The 19,821-nt window shown below is 38.3% G+C and overlaps 1 protein-coding gene across 1 annotated transcript in view; it reads left to right on the forward strand.

Annotated features, from left to right (window-relative positions):
• PRMT3 (protein arginine methyltransferase 3) overlaps positions 1 to 19,821 on the forward strand; it is a 56,555-nt gene that overhangs the window by 12,776 nt on the left and 23,958 nt on the right. The window contains exons 8-11 of the mRNA XM_082284217.1: positions 2,794 to 2,915; positions 5,775 to 5,874; positions 13,962 to 14,040; positions 18,922 to 19,109. Coding sequence (XP_082140343.1) covers positions 2,794 to 2,915; positions 5,775 to 5,874; positions 13,962 to 14,040; positions 18,922 to 19,109 — 489 coding nt within the window. The remainder of the gene's footprint in view (positions 1 to 2,793; positions 2,916 to 5,774; positions 5,875 to 13,961; positions 14,041 to 18,921; positions 19,110 to 19,821) is intronic.

Below are 19,821 nucleotides of genomic sequence, written 5' to 3' on the forward strand. Positions count from 1 at the left end.
AATTCAGGTTACCTGACAGGAGTAATGAAGGTGGATGTACTCAGTAAAAGGAAATGTGGTCCATTTTACAATGAGATTATTTTTAGGTGGAAAAATAACTGTTTAGTAAAGCATGTTGCCATACTTAGTTTTTGTTGAAGGACTGAAGTCTGAGGCAAGCATCAATGCCATATTCAGGGAATAAAATTAGCTTTTAAACCACTGTGCTACTAAGAGTTCATTGATGAAATTAATTTAATTGGCCAAAGTCCCTGGCCTCCTGTTTTTCTGAGTTTAAAGTAATTTTTTCTGTCACTGAAAGTAGGATATCAGTTTTGATTGGCCTGCAGAGGAGGATGTGAAGCTGCCATGTGTTGTGGTGCAGTCAAATCGCCAGTCCAGCTGCTCCAGGTCTTTGGTGAGAGGCCATATGTGATCACTGCAAGAATGCGTGAGCTATAGACCCTTGTCCTTAGGCTAATTGGTGATCACTCTGCTTGTCTTTCCCTTCCTCACACCTATTCCAGCTTGTATATTTTCTCTCCAGTGCCTCTTTTTCCACCCCATCCCCTGCCTAAGGGTAGATGAGTTCCATCTGGGTTTTTAAGTGACCAGGGCATTTGTCCAAAGTGGTGTCTGTTTTGATTTTTTTCCAATTTGTGGTGATTGCTCTCTTTCATGCAACTGTACATCAAGATCATTCTTTCACAGTGGTTTATTTTTGGCTGTGGCTTCCAGCTGTCATGGCTCAGTAATTTTGTTAACTACCATAGGTGAAATGTTAGAATAGGTGATGTTGGGGGGTATGAGATGTCAGCAGCTGGAAGAATATTGATTTTTATTTTCTATTCCTGTCTCCAGCAGATTCAACTTAGGCATTTCTGTAGCCATAGCATGTTCTCATGTAACTTCTGAGTTGTAGAGTTGACTCCTTTTGAAACATAGCTGCAAAAGAGTTGCAGGTGGAACAAGTAACTATCCACAACTTCCCTTCTCTCTGCACAAGCTGCTGTAAAAAGTCATGGTACTGATGCTTTTTAGTCTGTTTCCAGGTTGTAAATGGCTCTACCATTCAGTTCTTCAGTGATTGCTTCCCAGACCGCCACAGCAGAAGCTCCTTTACACTGTACTGCTAGGGATAAACAGCTGGTTTCATTCATACTGGCTCCAGGATCGTTGTTCTGTGTCCTTCATCGGAATGTATAAAATTGTATGCAAGGAAGACAAGCAGACCTGAGGTGCAGAGCACCCCAGCATTCTCTTTGCTGCTCTTTGTCAGGTGAAATGCAAGGTTTTGTTGGGCCAAAGCAAGAATGATCAGTAGCTTATAAGCTGGAAGGTGTATCAGCAGCAGGGTGCATTATTGCCTTGAAATATTTTGTAAAACGGGGTTATAGTTCTCAAATGTGGGATTGATTACTGAGGGATTTGATACCTTCTTTGGAAAAATGTTTAATGTAATGAAAGCTGTGAGGGTAGGTTTTACAGCACTGTGTGCTCTGAGGAGAAGAGACAGTGAAATCAGTTTTCTTTTCTAATAAAATCTTGCTATGACTGGTAATTCTGACTCAGTATTCTTGTCATCTTCAGTTGTACTTAAGTTGTATTTACTCTCCTATTTAGGGCTCACGTATGGGAAAGGAAGTCTGTCTTTACAGTTCTGATTCTGTTCACGGTTAAATGCTGTACCTGATATGAGTGCTTAGGAAACTTGTTTTGATTTTCAGACTTCAGCACATTTTTTGGCTTAGTGCTTAGGGTTTTTTAATGCCGTTAGTAAAGCTTAGCTATATTAGATAGGAGTCTAACAATAAGACCACTGATGATCTGGCCAATTCAATAAAATACACCCTCAGAATGTCCAGAGATGCCTTTCAGCCCCTGTAATTCTGTGGAAACATCAAGCCTGGAACTCAGCTTAAAAATCTACTGTAACACATTCATTGTGTTTTTAGCTGTTGAGAAGTTTCCAGCCCTTAGAAGAAATACACTGTTATGATAGCAAGGCCTGGAAAAGGCTACTTGGTGAAATCTCTCTTGATGAAGCTTAAAACTGCTGGCAGCTCAACTCTACTTACTAATAAATTCAATACTCTTTTCTTAGTTACTTCACATTTTTTCAATCTCCTGTAGTAGCTAATATGTGATATACAAAAACCCAGTGATTTTCATGGATCTTACTGGTCTGAGTGTACTTTTTGCAGCTCTAGTGGTGAAATTTACTCTTTCACGAAAACTCTAGGGATTCCATCTTAACTGGATTTTTTTAGCTCTATTTTGACTATAAATAGTGTTAGACAGAAAGTATTTCTAGGTGTTAAACTGTGCCAGTGACCATTTTAAAAATTAGTCATCTTGAGCCATAGCTGTTTTGAGGCACTGTGGCCATGTCTGGCAGAGAATTCCTAAATAAAGTTTCTGAATAGACTGTTAATTAAAATCTGCAGCTAGAATATGTTTCTCCAGTGCCAGTGCTAAGTTCAATTATCAGTGATTAAAATTGCTCAGGCTATAATTTCCTTTTTCTCCTGTTCGTGTAACATTTTAGGTGTTTCCCATGTAATTGCTTGGTGTTGTTTCCCATGTGACTGGGTTAATCTGCAGCTGGAGTTAGTGTGCTTCATTGTCTGTCTGGAAAAGGTGGTAGAGTGTGGAGTTAGAACTGCAGTTTGACTTGGATATCTCTGCATGTAACAGTAAGACTTTATTCCTTCTGTTGGAATATGGTATCCATATCTATATGATGTAGAAAGAGGTGTAGAAAAATCATAGCAAGGGAAATAAGATGGTTTTGCTTTCATTTATTCGTTTCAGGTGGTTTTGGATGTTGGCTGTGGAACTGGAATACTCTCCATGTTTGCTGCCAAAGCAGGCGCGAAGAAGGTGATTGGAGTTGACCAATCTGAAATCATCTATCAGGCCATGGACATCATTAGGTAGGAAAAGTTGTGGTTGTTAGTTTTCTGTTTCTTTCTAGGAATTTTAAATAATTTCTATATTTTGGCTGTGTTACAGAAAATAAAAGCCTTACCCTGTCAGCTGCTCTCCCCTAATTTAGCATTGCTGAAAGTGCATTCTGTCCTCTTCATTAGTATCAGAACTAGCACTGAACTCTGAGAGACACCTCTGGTACCTGGCTACCAGTTAGGATTTGTACTCCTCCGCTCAACTCTTGAACCTTATGGTATAGACCCATCTCCTGGTTCATTTATCCACTCCACGTGTCACTAATTTGACTAGGGAGAATATGTAGGGAGGCTGAGCATAGGTAAAAAGCAAGCAATGACATCTGAAGACTTGCAAAAGATTTCCTAGGGTGAGGTAGGAGGAGTGTAGGTGTACATGTGCACTGTTGATACCTGAAGCCTGTAGGTTTTTTCATTTAGGTTGATTTTGTAAGAGCAACTGTGAAAAAGAAAATTCAGGTAGATGCTGAAGAATTTGGGAGTGACAGGTTTTTTTTGTGCAAGCTCAAGTGGTACAGAAGTAATGTTGTCTGTGCAGAATTTGTTAGGTACCAGTTACACATTTGGTGGTGCAGCACTGCACACTTGGATGCTGTAAAATTATGTTATGCTGTAAAATAAATATCTGCTTGGGAAAAGCACCATGTTAAACCTTAAGTGCATTTTGACTAAAATGCTTTTCTAGCACAAGAACTCATTCCTTAATGAGAACTTTTCCCATGAGTCCCTGACATTTTCAGAATGGTTGCAAATGTGAAATAGTGTTTTATATCTAATGTACTAGATAACAAATTCAGGGCTGTTACAACTTTCAACAAGTGCACAAAGTCCTTTGAGTGTTATTTATACTTAAGGGAGAGCAGAAGTAACAGTCAATATGTATTATCTTTGGGGAGGAGAGGGGCAGGCCTCTAAGAAAAACAATGAATCAAAGCTCTTAAACTCTTAAGAGTGATGAATTGCCACTTGAAGTACACAGCAAGTCATCAGTAAGGCTGCACATTTATAGGTACCTTCTGCTATAAAAGGTTCAATTCACATTAAAGTCTCCAGTTCACATCAAAACAATTTATATTTGTCTTGTTAAACCTACTTTTGCTAAAGGAATAAAGCTGACAAAGTTGCAGTGGAGTAACAAATATTTATTGGAATACTAAACAACTCAGTAGCTTAAAAAATGACTGCTGGGGCATGCTTCCACCTGTGGCTCAAGTATGTGCTCAAGAGCTTTTGTCCCTCCCAGAATTCAGGTTAATTTCTAGCATGCTAATTACTGGAAACAGTGCAACCCATGTGTGTAAGTAAACCAGAACACATAGCCTGAGGTGCCTTAAAAATAAACTTATTTTACACTAAATTATTGCCTTTTCTTTTTCTTGCTGTGAATAGTCCCTGTAAAATTTCTAGCACAGTGAGTGACTTGATTTTTGTCACTCATCACTGTTAAGCTAGAATAGAAAGTTGAAGCAGACTTCCTAAATAGCATCTCAGTTTTTCCTACAATGTGTAAATTGCCTTGGTTGGTTTGGGGTTTTTTAAACATTATAATTGAAAACAAGTATGTAGTAAATTAATCCTTTTCCTCTCTGTTGATTTAAATCATGTCCTTGGATGTGGTCGTTTAGAAAGTTATCTTTAGATCTCTTTTAGTCCTTCTTAAATTATTGTTGTGGGTGGTAGCTCTTTAACATTTCTCACTTTGAACTTCTGGTTCAAATGCTCTAACTTCTGTTTAGAGCATTAAATAGGATATTAGTAATAAACTGCTGCCTTCTAACAGAAGACTGTCTTGTGTAGAGGATTTAATTGATCTTTACAGCAGCCCATGTGTTCAAGGAGACCTTTGACCCTTTCCTTTCCCTCCCTTCATACTGATCGTTCTTCCATTGTCTTTTAGATGGAATTTTTAATGTCATTACTGGTTTGTATTGAAAACCAGACAGAATGTAAGAGCAAGATAGCAGGATAGGGAGGGAAGGGGCAGAGATAAGAACTGCAGTGGGAAGATAAATTTCTGTGGTGAGAATACTTTCCTGTCCTCTGTAAGAATAGCCATGGTAATAAAGATAAGTGCAAGAAAGACTAATATAATTTGCCAGGAAGAAAAACAGTACATTTCAAGCATTTACACACTTAGTGATTTCACTGTCATGCAGTTCTTGTTTCAAAACGTGTCGTCCTGTCACAGTCCCTCCCTCCTTATGCAGGATGGTTGTGCCATGACGTGCATATGAGGTAGTACCTGATCACTGCAGGTACTGAACATTGCAGATGCTTTTGCCCAAATCACAGTGGGGAGGGTGCCTTTATTGTGAAATAACTGTAGTACTGATTTAGAGGGAAGGTTTGTTCTCGGTGACTTTGCAGCTGGTTTGGTTAAATAAAAAACCAAGTCGTGCAAAACAGCTTTGTAAGGAAGTTAATTTCCATTGCTATCCTGGTGTGGTGAGTAGGCTCTGATTGCTGTGGAGGTCAGAGGAGGAGAAATTGGAATAAGCAGCTTGCAAATGAACAGGACCAGCAGTTTTAAATTGTCCTCTTCTCTATTTTCCTGGTTTCTGAAGCTTGCACATTTGCATGCATGGCATGTTGGAGGTATACAGATCTGTTGTCTGCCATCTTCTCCTGGCACTAAATCTGCTGCAATTTTTAGCTACTTGGAAATGTTCCCTCTGAAATATAACTGAGGAATAGTACATTCCAGTGCTTCTTGATTAGTTAAACCAAAAAGTTTGTGAGGGGAGAAACATGAAATACAGATGTCAGTATATCTCTCTTGACAGCATAAATTGGAAATAGAAACTAATTTGTTTATGTTTTGACTTGTAGATTAAATAAACTTGAAAACATTATTACATTAGTCAAAGGAAGAATCGAGGAAGTTGATCTGCCTTTGGAAAAAGTGGATGTAATCATATCTGAGTGGATGGTAAGGTGCATGACTATTCTTTTAAAGTTATTTTCAGGAAGAAGATGTGTTTAATTAAATTTGAAAAGTTATTCTATGAGTGATGCTATTTTTTTTAACCAAAGCATCTATCATGCTTCCAACAGTGTCACTGACAATGTTAGAGATGGGATGGCAGTCCTGATTATGTGGTACTTGGACACAATTCCTGTTCCCTCTTGTTCAAGCCCTTTCAAGTCAAGCTTCTCTGAGTACAGTTAGGCTGCTGTAGGTGCACCAAATTTCTGTTATGTGGTTGGTTTGCAAATCCAAATAAAGTGCAAATAAAGCACTCAGTCATACTGTTCTGGCTGCTCAGGTGAAAGTAATGGAGAAATATTGTATTAGTCATCTATCCAGCTCATTCTGATGGGTAAAATACCTTCAGTCTGCAAATTCAGCTAGGGACTGTCCTGACTGTGCAGGAAAGGTGATAAGGAGGGGAGGTGCTGCCTCTGGAAATCTGCAGATACTGGGAGAGCTTGAAAACAGCATTGCTTTTCATTGCTGAGTTTTAATATAACAGTAAAAACACTGATTTTAAAAGTACAAAATAAGTGTGATGGACAGCAGGAAATGCAGTGTCTGAATGAGCCATCTCCTAGAATCCACCGGGTTTCAGCTGTTGGCCTGTTACCTTTTTCATGTGGTGGCTGATAACTGTTACACACCTGTCCTTGCTACCTGCTGTTAATCCTAATAAAGAAATCCGTGTTGCAAAACCCAGTGCCAGCCAGAGTTTCACAGTGACATAAGAATGCCTATTCCTATCAAAAATATGGTAGGAAACTTCTCTTGGACCTTGTTTTTGGTAAACTGCTATTCGGTATGCTCATACCACAGGCTTTCAAAAAGCACTTTGAAACACAGTTTTTCTTCATGCTAATTCCAGCTGTTGGGACTTAAAAATGTCTTTCTGCCTAAAATTTAAGATCAGTTATGAAAACTTATATTCAAGGTTACTTGTTTCTTTGTGGGGTTTGTTGTTTTTTTTAACAAACTGTGGCTATTCTGCTATATACAAGGGCCTTTGGGGGACCACGCTCACTGTGGATCCACACGTATCTACCTGTTTTTCAGGGAAAGATGAAAATAAATTGGTTTGCTTTTTTTTAAATCTTTAATATTACATATATCAATGAACTAGAAATCTGCAGTTTTTCCTCCACTGCTGTAATGTACATTATTTGAAGCATGAGCTTAATTTAGTGTTGAGGTTGCTAGTTTCAAGGATAGTTTAAGCCAATGGCTTAAAACAGTGATTTAAAAATAGCACATTATGGTTGGTGATTTCTGACAGTATGGTGGCCTCACTAGAAATGTAATTATAGTCTTTCAGGGAAACTTCTGATCAGCTGCCTAATACATGCACCAAGATTAATGTTCCCAAAATCATATTTCTCCTTCTGGAGCCCAAGATTTGGTTTTAAAGGGAACCTGGGCAAGTGAGCTGAAGGCATGTTGTAAATCAGTGCCTCTAAGGTGAAGTAAAGGATTTCAAAACTCAGCTCTTCTAAGAAATGATGTATTGAATGTTGTATATTTTTCATTTGTGTGCTAATTTACCTTTTTATGTTGTAGTTACATTGTCATGTGCACTTCACTTAATTAGGTATTATAAATATTTAGGAATGTTAGGATAGTTATAGGTTGCTGCAATACAGAGATAAAGAGGACAATTCTGTGGAAGTAAGATTGATAGCTGGACAGTGTGCACACTGTTCCAATGCTGTTGAGAAAGGAACATTATGTTACCTGTATGCAGATGAAGATTCCTCTTCATCTCTTTCTTGGGTGAATTTGCTTTTTCATTTCCTTCCCTACATGATACAGTGTGAAATCCGTTCTTACTATGTGAATGTAAGTGCTTGGAAATGTTGGAAATTCTGATTCATGAGAGCAAAAAAGAATTCAGTATATGTCAGGCTTTGTCTCTTTACATAGAGAATCTGTATGGAATGGCAGAAAAATTCTCATGTTTTGCTTTGTAACAAGAATATGAAAAGTCACAGTGCAGTTTAGAAAACAAACTACTTTTTAGATTAAGTAATGTCAAACCCTTTTGTGGAGCCATAGCTTTGTTTTGCTTGGTACAGAGTGCTGCTTAAGACCAGTACACAATAAGCTTTTTTTTTGCTGTTTAGAGCTGTGTCTGGAACATTAGAAAATTAAAAACAAGTATGAGGCAACAGAGAGGAAAAATACTGCATTCTCCCAGGATTGTTTCTAGATTAGGCTTTCTGAAAAAGCTGTCACATAGAGCAGTGTCTTATAAAAGGTACAGCATTGCATTATGAGCATCTCAGTGTGATTGTTTCTGATGATCATTTACTTAATTGCAGAAGTGACCTATGACTGCCACAAACTGCTTGCTATTCTTCCCTCTCTTTTCATTTGTAAATTTGTTCCCTTAAATTATGGAAAAATAGGAGAAGCATCTTAAATATTACACAGTGGGCAGGTGTATGTGAGTGCATGTGTGTCTATGTAGAAATTCATATTTCAAATGCATACTTACCATTTTCCAAAATAGTATTTTCCCAATTTAAATTCCTCTGGATATGTTTTTTTTCATGCTCCAGGGTTTAGAGGCTGAATGAAGAGCAGCTGTCTCTTCAGTGGTTTTATTTAAGCCTGTGGAAGAAATGAGCAATGAACTTGTTTGTAAAGTACTAAATGCAGTTTGAGGCATCTGAAGTAGTGTGTTTGACGATGTTACCATCAGACCCGGACATTGCTGTGATAGTGTTCAACTAAACCCAGTGTGTAAAACACAGAGAGAGGCAGTGGGAGGTGCGACGAGCTGTGAGCTGTTCTCTTGCTGTCCAGAAGGCAGGTTGCTGAAGATGGAGGGCCTGTTGGACTTCCAAAGGCCCAGATAAAGCTGTTCAGACTTTCACTCCAAAGACAGCTGGACTTTCTTTTTAGCAAAACTTTGGTGAAGTCTGCAACCTTACACAAGGGATTTCTTGTGTGCTGTGAGCCAGGAGCACAAGGGAGAGCAGGTGGGCTGAAGGGCCACTTCACCCAGCAAACCACATTGTCTTGGGAAAGAATACAAGAATGGCTGAGTAATAGCCCATTCTAATAACCAAACACTTTCTCTAAGGAGAAAGTCTTTCAGTTCTTGGAGAAAGGTTATTTGGATATAAGAATGTGTGGATTTTATATAAAATACCACTCTTAACCTTGTTTTTGTGGTGGTTTCCCTGTCCAGGATTGTTTGATGGTCTGTATCAGGGCTGCAAGGGCTTCTGGTGCATCATCCTGCCTGCCTGCCTAGAGCTCTGATGTGTGAAACCTTTAAAAACCTTAATTTGTGTAACTAAAAATTTGTTTACTACTACCAGGCTCTAGTATTTTGTTACTTGTCTGCTTGTAATAAGTCACCTACAGATAAATCCCTTATTCAGGCTGTCGACTTACACGCATTCCTGGGCAGGAAGATACAGCATACAAAGGTGACTGTGTTACTGCTCACATACTTAGGCAGGGTAAACTTCATAGGCTGCTTATTGAAAAGATGAGTGCTGAAAGAAACAAAATGTATGTAATGCTTTACTGGAATGTTCCTGCACAGCTGCATCTGTGTGCAGATTTTTTTTGCCATCAGTATTGCTTTTGCATCCTTTCTCTAGTAAAACTATAAAGCTAAAGGTTGCAAGTTTTATTCACTTGAGAATATCTGCATTTCTTGTTTGTAAAGGGGCTTTACTGTGAGAGACAATTGCCTGAGATGGTTGTCTCAAATGTAGTGTTAGTGTACAACATGTACTCATAAGTTGGGGTTTTTTATGCAGTGCTTTATGGTCCTGAATGTGCAGTAGGGTTTTATACAAGATAAACCTGGAGAAGAGATGGACTGTCAGATTAAAATACACTGAGGATACAACCCGGTACTTGTCTTTCAATCATATCTTTGGTCAGATAGCTAATATTTTCTTTCCTGCTTTTTGTTTTCTTACTTTTTATTTCTTTCTCTTTTTTAAAAATAATTTTGAAATTATGTGAGGATGGGCTGTGAACAGAGGCATTCAGGATCTAGGGAAAAGGACAAGGAAGTGAGCATATCTGAAACACTGGAAACCATCTTTTCTCTCCTTCCTCCTTTCCCCTGTTTCTGTGAGAGATACACAGTTATTCCCTTGCATGGTTTTTTTTTTTTTGTAAACACCAGTAATGGGTATCACCTTTCTTTTCTTCACATCTTCCCATTTGCTGTTCTCACTTTTGTTTAAGGAAACAACAGGGTGTGCATAATGACAAAGTCAAACTGTGATTCTGAAATTTATGAGCTTGCTTTGTCAGTAATTAATTGTTTCCTTTTTTTTCCTTTTTTTAATTAAATCATACATGAGAGATCAGCATGAAGGCAAACTTAGCATGTGGGAGATGGTGCTGCAGCAGAGCATGCTGAAGAATTTATGTGTAGCTGCTGCTTGTCATTTAAATGTGCTGCAGGTTTGGAGGGAATTTTGTTAAATAAAATGTAATTTTTCACGACACTGAGTGGGCCACATCAGTTCTGTGCATTTGTTAATGCCAGAGTAAATTTTGTATTAGAAATCAGAATCTGTTGTCCAATCTGTGTTGCATACCTTCTGTAACTTGTTCTACTCTGTAGGCCAGTGGAAATCTTGTAGTTAGAAATTTCAGTTTAAGAAAATAATGCACTTTTTTGTACCCCCGGGGATTAAAAAAGATAAAGTCAACTCTCTGGGCCAGTGATTTGATAGTTGTTTTTCATCTCATTATATATTCAGTATTGGGGCTTATTGAATCTGGAGAACCAGACCAGGTTCAGTAATGTTATAGAAAATAATAAAATGCATCTTTGATAGCAGGCAGAGGGGAAACACAATGCTTATTCCAGTAGTTAAACATTTCTTCTCAGTTCTATCTTTACACGGTTTTTTTCTGCTGTACCTAAAATTCTGCTAATTCTTGCTGTTGTAAACACACTAATGCCACTTTTTGGTGCTTTGAAAGAGCTTAAACTCTTTTTCTCCACGAAGATTATCATGATAAATACTGAAGCACTAAAGCTAAAAGAACTTGCAATACTTTACATTTTGATCAGTGGATAAAATATTTTTATGTAGCTTTGAATTAAAATGAAAATAAATACAAGAATGCTTTAGTATATTTGCATAATAGGAAAAAATCAACAGGACAGGATATTAAGGCATCAAAGATTTACGAGCCTTTTATAATTCTGTTCAGAATACAGATATAAAGGACATATAAGAAATGTAGCAATATTCACATTCCTGTGGATTCAGTGGGTGTCTCTTTGGGCAGACATGAGGCAGGGCAGGTGTGTGCTTGGACAGAGTTACTCCACAATGCTGTGTACTTCTGTTTCTGTCCAGATCTGTTTACATGGGGCTTTGTTGTTAGCTGGAGAACATTTTGTTTCAGCTTTGCAAATACAAGAAATAAGGATCTTCACGTTCCTTTTGAGAAGGAAATGGCCAGATTTTTAGTAGGAAATGCATAATGGGACAGCATAAAATTTAAGGTGTTCTGTGCATTTGGGTTGTCTTTAACAGAGAAAGTGTCACCTTTTATGTGTCTTAGTTTAGCCACTATCAAGACTGTACTAATAATATGCAGCTCACAGATTTGTATCCTAGAGATCTCTGCACTGATTGATTTTGAGGGTGTCACTACATGCTTAAGAAAAAATAAGTCCTTGACCATTTTTGGGGGCAAAGCAAGAGTCTCCCATAGCATCATGGGGAGAAGGTGTCAGGTGTAATTCTCCTTCCAGAGGGCTCCCCTACAGGTGGGGCAGTAGGCTGGGAAATTGCATTCTAATTTACACTACAGATGAGCACAGCACACTGAGCAAAATGCTTTGGTGTAAGTTGTAAATTATTCGATTCAGTACCATTGATGCTTTATGTAACTTACAGGAATGCTATAATGAATTGGGGGGTGAGAGAACTGGGACTGGGGAGAGAGTCAACAGTACCAAAGTGGAAAGATCAGGGAAGGGATGGTGAGAATTTTTCTGTGTTTCTCATGAGAGAGTGCCTTCTAGCTCTACTTCTTGCACAGGTTGGCAGCCATAGTTAGTGGGCAGAAAGAAGGAAGTAAAGAGCTGAACCATAAAAATGTCACTTTGTGAGTTACTGACTCTTGCTGGTGAGTAGTGTTAAATAATGTCCTAGAGGTTAGTTTTAAAATACTGTGAAAACAACTCATTTTCAGTTAAAGGCGTCTAAAAATACTTTTTGTGAGCTAAACATGTTCTATTTTTAAGCGATAGGAATAATAGTATAAAAAACAAAACTGTGGTTCCATGCTGTGCTTTTGGCTTGCTGCGGGCTTCAAATTATCCCTGCCTGACGCAACTGGAGCTCCTGGCCTTTTCAGCTGTTAGCAAAGCTTGCTAACTAACAACCCTATTGTTTACAAAGCAGTAGTCTTCATTCTGGGACTTATTCTAAGGATGTACACAAGTTGGGCAGTAAAGTGGAAGAACAGGCAAGACTGGGAAGAAAAGTTTTCAGTGGAGCACTATTACCAGAAGAAACAGGCTGAGAAAAGGACATGGCCATTATTTTCACACTGTGTTCTTGTTGAATACAAATATGTCATGCTTCAGGTTTCTGGGGTTTTCAGTTTTGTTTTTCATTCTCAAGGCTGCAGATGGTGGCATTTATAAGCAATTCCGAACTTCAAGCATTTTTTTAAGATCACTGAGTCCAACCATTTACCCAGCACTTCAACGTCCAGCACTAAACCATGTCCCCAGGTGCCGCATTCACAGGACTCTTAAATCCCTCCAGGGATGGTGACTCCACCACTGTCCTGGGCAAGCCTATTCCAGTGCTTTATAACCATTTCAGTGAAGAAATTTTTCATAATATCCGATCTGGAACCTCCCTGGTGCAGCTTCCTAGCTTTCCTTTGTTAAATTACTGCTGACTGGGCTTGCAGGACTGCAGGTCCAAAGTCTGGACTTCAGTTGTCCATTTTGTTCTTGCCTACTGGCAGTCAGTGTATAAATTAAGCCATGTGGCTAAGCTGTGTTTTAAGCAAATTGAAAATTAGGATGCTAAATGAAAATTCAAAATCTTTGTTAGTATTTGTCTCAATTTGATCTTGTGAGGATGTAGATGAAATATGTTACAGTATTGAATAACAATGATACTCAGACTTGGAGGACAGGAAAGGTATAAATCAGTAAGTAAACTGGAAAACAAAGGGCTGTATATCTCATAAATCTGCAGTTTGTTTAGAAGTAGTTGAGAAAGTGGATGTTCTCTATAAAATGCTAGTTTTATTTAATACTGCTATATGGGTTTTTTAATGTCTCAAATATTTAAATAAGGAACGCTTCCCTGTTTCAGAAAACGACTCACTGAAGTTTACAATAAAGTTACTCTAAATACCAATAGCAGTATGATTAACCTGCCATAAAATTAATTCCAACACAAAAAAGCCCTATGCAAATCTAGTTCTAACCAGTTTTATCCTGGAAATATGGCAAGTCTGGGTGCTGCTAAATGATGTAGAACACCCAGAGAACCGATGTCTTTGGTACATGATTTATTTCCACCTCTATTAGTGAGCACTGCCCAGGGTGATACAGGGCACCACCAGGTTGCAAGTATGAAGAAGCAAAGGTGCATACCATTTGGTCTTTCTCTGACAATAGTTTTACTGTTACTTGCAGATCTGAAGGGGAAGGGATTTTTATTATTATTTATTTTTATTTTTCTTGGAACTTCACAGTTATTACTAAAAAATCAATACATGCAGCTTTCCACTTGGTCCGAGTTGAATTCAATGTCTTTTGATGTTGTAGGACCCTTGTTGGGTAATTATTGGTGTAGCTGGCATATTTATTGTCTCTGTGTGCTACATACTTGCAGTTTGGGAAATTAAAGATGATACTTTATATAACAAGTTTTGAAGTGACAGTGCTGTTGTTGAGAAACTCTGGGTGTATGAGCTTAAAATGTTCTTAAACTGTGTTGATAAAGTCCATCTGTAGCAGGACTAAGTAGGCTGCCTAAGAAACACAATGATTTCTAAGTTTTCTTTTCTACAAACAGGGTTACTTCCTTCTCTTCGAGTCAATGCTGGATTCTGTCATCTATGCAAAGGACAAGTACCTGGCACAGGGAGGCTCAGGTTGGTGCTCAATTCTTTTAATAAATTTAGCTCTGGGGGGAAGCTAAATGAACTCGGAGACTTGGAATAAGCTATGCATGGATGAGAAAGTTGCCAGTCTCAGTGAAAAATGTTTCCATTAGTGGGAGCTTCAAGGCATTAATTTACTGTATGGGTAATAGAAGAACATTAGATGGGGTACCAAGGTCTCAAGTTAATGGTGTTTTTAAGAATAGAGGGGGCTATTTATTCTTAAGTACAGACTAAATTTTTCCTCCCTAATTCTTCCCACACATATGGGCATTTGTTTTCCTCTCCTGAAATCCAAGTTTCTGCATAACTAGGAACAGAGGAAAATAAGTTTTACCTTGTAAGATGTGATACTGTTCGAGCAAGCTACTGTGGATTAGAAGAAAAATGGATAGGGTGTTTTTCTGAAGGAGGGAAATTGTGTGGGGAGGACATAGCTTCAAACACATGAAATAGCTAATGGAATTACACTGTTACAGTTCAGCATATTTATCCTGATGGTAATATGCTCTTTATTTTTAGGGCTTGAGGTCAGGGTTGTGAGAAAACAAAAGGGTTTGCTTTGAAGTAGAGTTCTTTTGCCCGTTTAAGTAGCTAAGATAGTGTCGTCTTCACCAGTGTATAAATGCCTGTAAATATTTATTCCTCTTGTGATGCAGCTTTGTGCACGAGTTCTGGAAGTGCTTAATTCCTTTGTCAGTATTGTATTTCATATTGACCTTTTCAATTGTAGTCTTCAGTCTGGGTTTTTTTTCCCCTTTTGTGCTAACCATGCACACAGTTTCACGACACTGACCTAATGATTGGATTAATGACTGTGTCACAGTGCTTGCTGCAGTGCTTCCCTCTGATTGCAGTGAGCTTTTGTATACTACAGAGTGGAGCAGGAAAAATGGGCTTTATGCAGTTGTTCACGAAGCTGAATATACAAGCAAGAGATGTCTTAGAATATTTAGTAGCCACTTGAGCAATGTCACAGAATAAGAGCTTTTTTGTTTTCGGTAATGTAGAACAGTCCAGCCACATCAGGAACACAGGTGTGTGCTCTGTGTAGCTGTATGCTGATAATTTTACACTGTAATACAGTTAAATCCAGGGACAGTAGTTATGTTTTACTACTACTTCCAAAGCCTTCTGAGAAGGGCCAAAAATTTTCAACCTCTGTTTAAACTCTATTGTTGGTAGGTTTGCTATTGGTTTGTAACTCCCAGAGATTCCTTTGAGAGATGGGGTATCCTGGTTCTGCAGTACACTCATCCTTTGGGGTCTGTCAATGGTCTTGGGCACTTCACTGATTCTTGACAAAGCACACAGTGTTGTACAGGCGCTGATGGGATTTTCAGTTCTGTTAACAGTATCATTAAGGTGCTTGCAGTTGCTGCTCCTCTGCCAGCTTGTCCAGCAGGTGAATGGCTGTGCCCTGGGTCCATGAGAAGGGTGCTCAGCAACACAGACTCTTCTGCAGTGTAGCTGAATTGCACATCCAAAGCCACATGAGCCAGAGCTAAGAGTTCACTCTGAGGTGAAGCCTTACCAGAGAAACTCCTGAATCTGCTTTATTTTGTCTAAAGCCACTTGGTACTATTGAGCCCAAGATCATTATTACAGAGAATGTTTGAAACCTGGAAAAAGCAATAGCAGCAGCTGCAATTTGACCAGATCTTTCAGTGATTGAGCCAGGAATAGAATCCAGATTTCCAGATATGTGTTCAGTCAGTCATATCGTCATTACTTCAGTTCAGCCTATTGGCATGCTGGAGTGGATTGTGCCAAACTATCTAGGGTAATGTGTATGGTATAGAATAGCTTTATTTGGGAACATAACATTTTTGCTGCCCAGGGCCCATCTGTTTGTTCTTTAGAGCTGTTGCTCAAGTATAGATTTTTTCACACACTTGAGTCCAGCTCACATTGGCGAGGGGTGACAAAGGTAAGGAAGGTGTCATTCAAAACATAATACATTCAAAGCATAATGCTCGTTCACATCAAAATGATGATGGTATTCACATGGAGTAATTTCTCTGTATCTGGAGGATTGCTGTCTTACCCTTCAGCGTCCTGAAGTTTGTGAGGCATTGCTAAGGGCTGAAGGATTTCCCATCATATTCTCCCCACCACGTGAGCTGTTCCTGGTGACGGATGGCTCGTGATCACCGAGTCGAGAAGGACACAGATGGTCAAAGCGATGAATCTGGGAGAGCTCTGAGGAGTGTGTGCTTTTGTCCAATCAGCATTTTGCTCATTTCACCTGTGAGAAGGAATAATTATTGAATTATAGGCTTAATGGGAAAAAAAATGACAAGTCTGTCAGGATTGCACAGGAAAATGTTACCGGGTTGCAGAAAGAGCAGAGGATTTCCAGGGAGATCAAGGATAATGGGGAAATGGCAATTGCATATTTATGCAGATGCTTTTAAACATGTACAAAACTCTGCAGTGTTTAGATGATTTAGGCTGATCTTCAGAAAGCATTGCTTACGTTTTCAGTCAAATCTCAGTACAGTGTATAGGACATGGGTGGGTCTGTAAATTTGGAAGTTCATGAATCGCTGTAGTCTTGTGCCTGAGCCCTATTGGTGAAACACAGATTTCTTTTTGTGAAGTCTGAATAGACATTGTCTATGTTTGTGGCTATTAATAGTAAAAATGCAGATTAAATTGGAGCATTTTGTGTTTACGTTTTCCCTTGTTCTTAAGTACTTTGTATAATCCATCATGAGTTCCAGTGCTGATTTAAGGATTTGCCGTGAGAACAAAGATTTAATGAAAACTGATTATGATCTAGTTCAAATATTTTATGCTTGATAGAGGTGATTAAATTTCTCTTTGGTTTACAGAATGTCCCAGAAATTTGGACTAGTTAGAGGAAGGAAGTTTATAAAGTAGTTGATCACGTTTTGTTGTGGGTTTCATTTTCATTTCCAGTAGCACTGCAATGCTCCTGTGTGTTTCTGTAACCAGGGGCTGCCAGTCTTTTCATCTCTCTTCTCACCATACCATTGAGTCCTATGAAACCTATTCCCCTAAAAAATAATCCCTCAAAGGCTGTTGTCCCTTGCTTTTGTTGTCTATATCACACTGTCTTTTAATTCTTGGAGCATCAGTGGTTGCTGTTGAAGGTGTGAAATGCTGTGAGGTAAAGGCAAGTGTAGTACACACACACAGTTAAACAGCAGTGGGAAAGCTTGGAGAAACACACTTCACTTTGTGATGACTCCAGAAACTACCTGCAGATACTCCCACTGCCAGATGGTGATGTTTAGTGCTTGTGTGACAGCTGTCAGGTGTGCTGGAACCGAGTGATTTGTTTTGGATAGGACAGTTTGAATGCTCTCCTGTTTGGATTCTCCTCAAACTGCCTTTGTATTGCTGGGTTAATTGTAGGCTGTTCCTGGAGAAATGCTGCAAAGTAGGGATGATGATAGTTTTACCAATGGGATTCCAATTTAAGCTTGCTGATACTTATTTATTCTGCTTTAAATAGCCAGTGAGAAAAATGTCAGTGTGCTTCCTTTACTGTCTTTACATAACAAAAAAAATTCGACAAGGTTATTCTTTATAATCACTATTTATAAGAATATTTCCTTTGGGCTAAAGCTGTTCTCACTATATGAAAGGTCTGATTTCAATTTGCTGCTTCTATCTTTGGTATTTTGCAAGGTAGAAAGTACTGCTTTTCTGACCTACCATGCTATACCAATGATTTCTCCATATTCATTTTGATAAACTATAATTTCAAATAGAGCTGAAGACAAAATTATTTTTACAGTTCACCAGATTTTGGGGAAGAAGAGAGAAACTTGGCTTCAGTTGTATTAACACTGCCCCTTTCATGTATTAATATAAAATAAAATTAAATAGGGTGTTTTAGTTGACATTTTGCTCTGAAACCAGGTCAAGAATTCAATGTATATGGCTTTAGAGGCTTTAAAACTCTGAAGAACAAAACATGGGAATTTCTTTGTGAAAAGAAACCCAGCTAAATATAAATTGAGCTCCTTTTACTATTTGTTAGGGTTATAGACAGCCGTGTACATACCAGCTGTTCTTTGTAGGTTTTCCAATCAGTTGAGGTTGCCAAGAGATTGACTGACTTTGTTGGCAGCTGTTAAAAAGGCAAATGTCAGTCTTCCACTACTATTTGTAAAAGCTGTAAATAGTTACTTGTTTTGAAAATGTTCTTGGGAGAAGGAAAAGTGCAAATGTCAAAGTAGTGTAAGAATGATAGCTGTTATCCTGAAAGTGGGAGGGAGGGAATCAATGAGGTTCTCTTCTCTTCTCTCTGTTGGGTCACATCCTACTCTTCAGATGCAGACAGAAAAGTGGTTATTTCCAGTCCCCAGAAATAATTTTTTAGGTTGTAAGGTAAGAATCAGCCAGACCTGATAGCAAACAGGAATAAAATTCTTGAGTAAGAATACTTGCTCTTTTCAGAAATGAGGTCTTTTCACAGAGGCTTCTTGTTATTACAAAGCCCTCACCTGAATTTCTGTTTGGGTGTCTGTCTCCAGTTATGAAATATATTTTTAGTCTCTGTATAGAAGCCAGAATAGGCTGTTCCAAATTATTTTCTTCAGTCATCAAGTTTCCAATCATTTCCTGGTAGTGGGATTCAACTACAAAGAGATTTTGTCATGAATAGGAAATACCAGAGTAGTGTGTGAAAATTAAATTTTTGTGTCTAGTCTCTTCTGTGGACAAATGGGACTCTAAAAAATAAAGTAGTAGAAAAAGTGTCTTGTCCAAGAGCTAAAAAAAGTTCTTTTGTTTATTCTTTTAAGATGTTAATCACTTTAAGACGAAAGAAGAAAAACCAGTCCTCTTTATGTGTGTCTAAAATAAAATTCCACTACTCTGTTTCTGTTGTTACAGTCTATCCTGACTTGTGCACCATCAGTCTAGTAGCTGTTGGGGATATGAATAAACATGTGGACAAGCTACTTTTCTGGGAAGATGTGTATGGCTTTGACATGTCTTGTATGAAGAAGGCTGTCATTCCAGAAGCTGTTGTGGAGGTGCTGGATCCAAACACACTGATATCTACAGCCAGTGTCATTAAGGTACCATATTACCTAATGCTTAGTAGGCAGATTAGAAGTTTCCTTGGTTTATGGAGAAGGGGCAAAAATTCACATGGCACACAAACTTTGGTATCTTCAAAATTATAGAAGTGCAGTAAGGTTCTTGCTGTTAAGACTGGAAGGTTGGTATCAATTGCTTTTTTTGCCAACTTTGAGCTTTTAGTAAGGTAATTTTCCCACATTTAGACTGTTCTGTTCTATGATTTCTTCTATCCAAAACCAAATTTACTTTATGCTTTACTGGTAATAGTGCATGCATGTCCCTTTCTAATACATGCTGTCACAAGCAGTCACTGTTCAGCTCAGGTGTAGGTGCTTATCAAATTTTGTCATCATGCAGAATGTAGCATAACTGTTGTGCTGAATGGCTTTATACTCATTTGTTCTCATTTAGCCATCATGGTTTTTAAAATAACATCAATGCATGTGCTCGTTTGCTGGAGTTACAGTACAAAGTAGTAAAATTAATGAGTTGAGGAACAGTGGCATTATAGGTAAATTGTTTTAATCAATAGCTATCCCACAGAACAAATGGATTATATTTTGTAGGGAAAGTTTTAAAATGTTCCAATTCATCATTATGATTATTACAGAAGGTACTTTTGTGTATTTGCTCAGATCAGGTGCTGCTTGTTCTGTATAGTTCATAATGTAACTTTTCAGGAAGGAAAACATTCCCTAGAGAAAGACA

The sequence above is a fragment of the Coloeus monedula genome, assembly GCF_965178545.1.
Source record: "Coloeus monedula genome assembly, chromosome: 6".
In the NCBI taxonomy this organism is placed as follows: domain Eukaryota; kingdom Metazoa; phylum Chordata; class Aves; order Passeriformes; family Corvidae; genus Coloeus; species Coloeus monedula.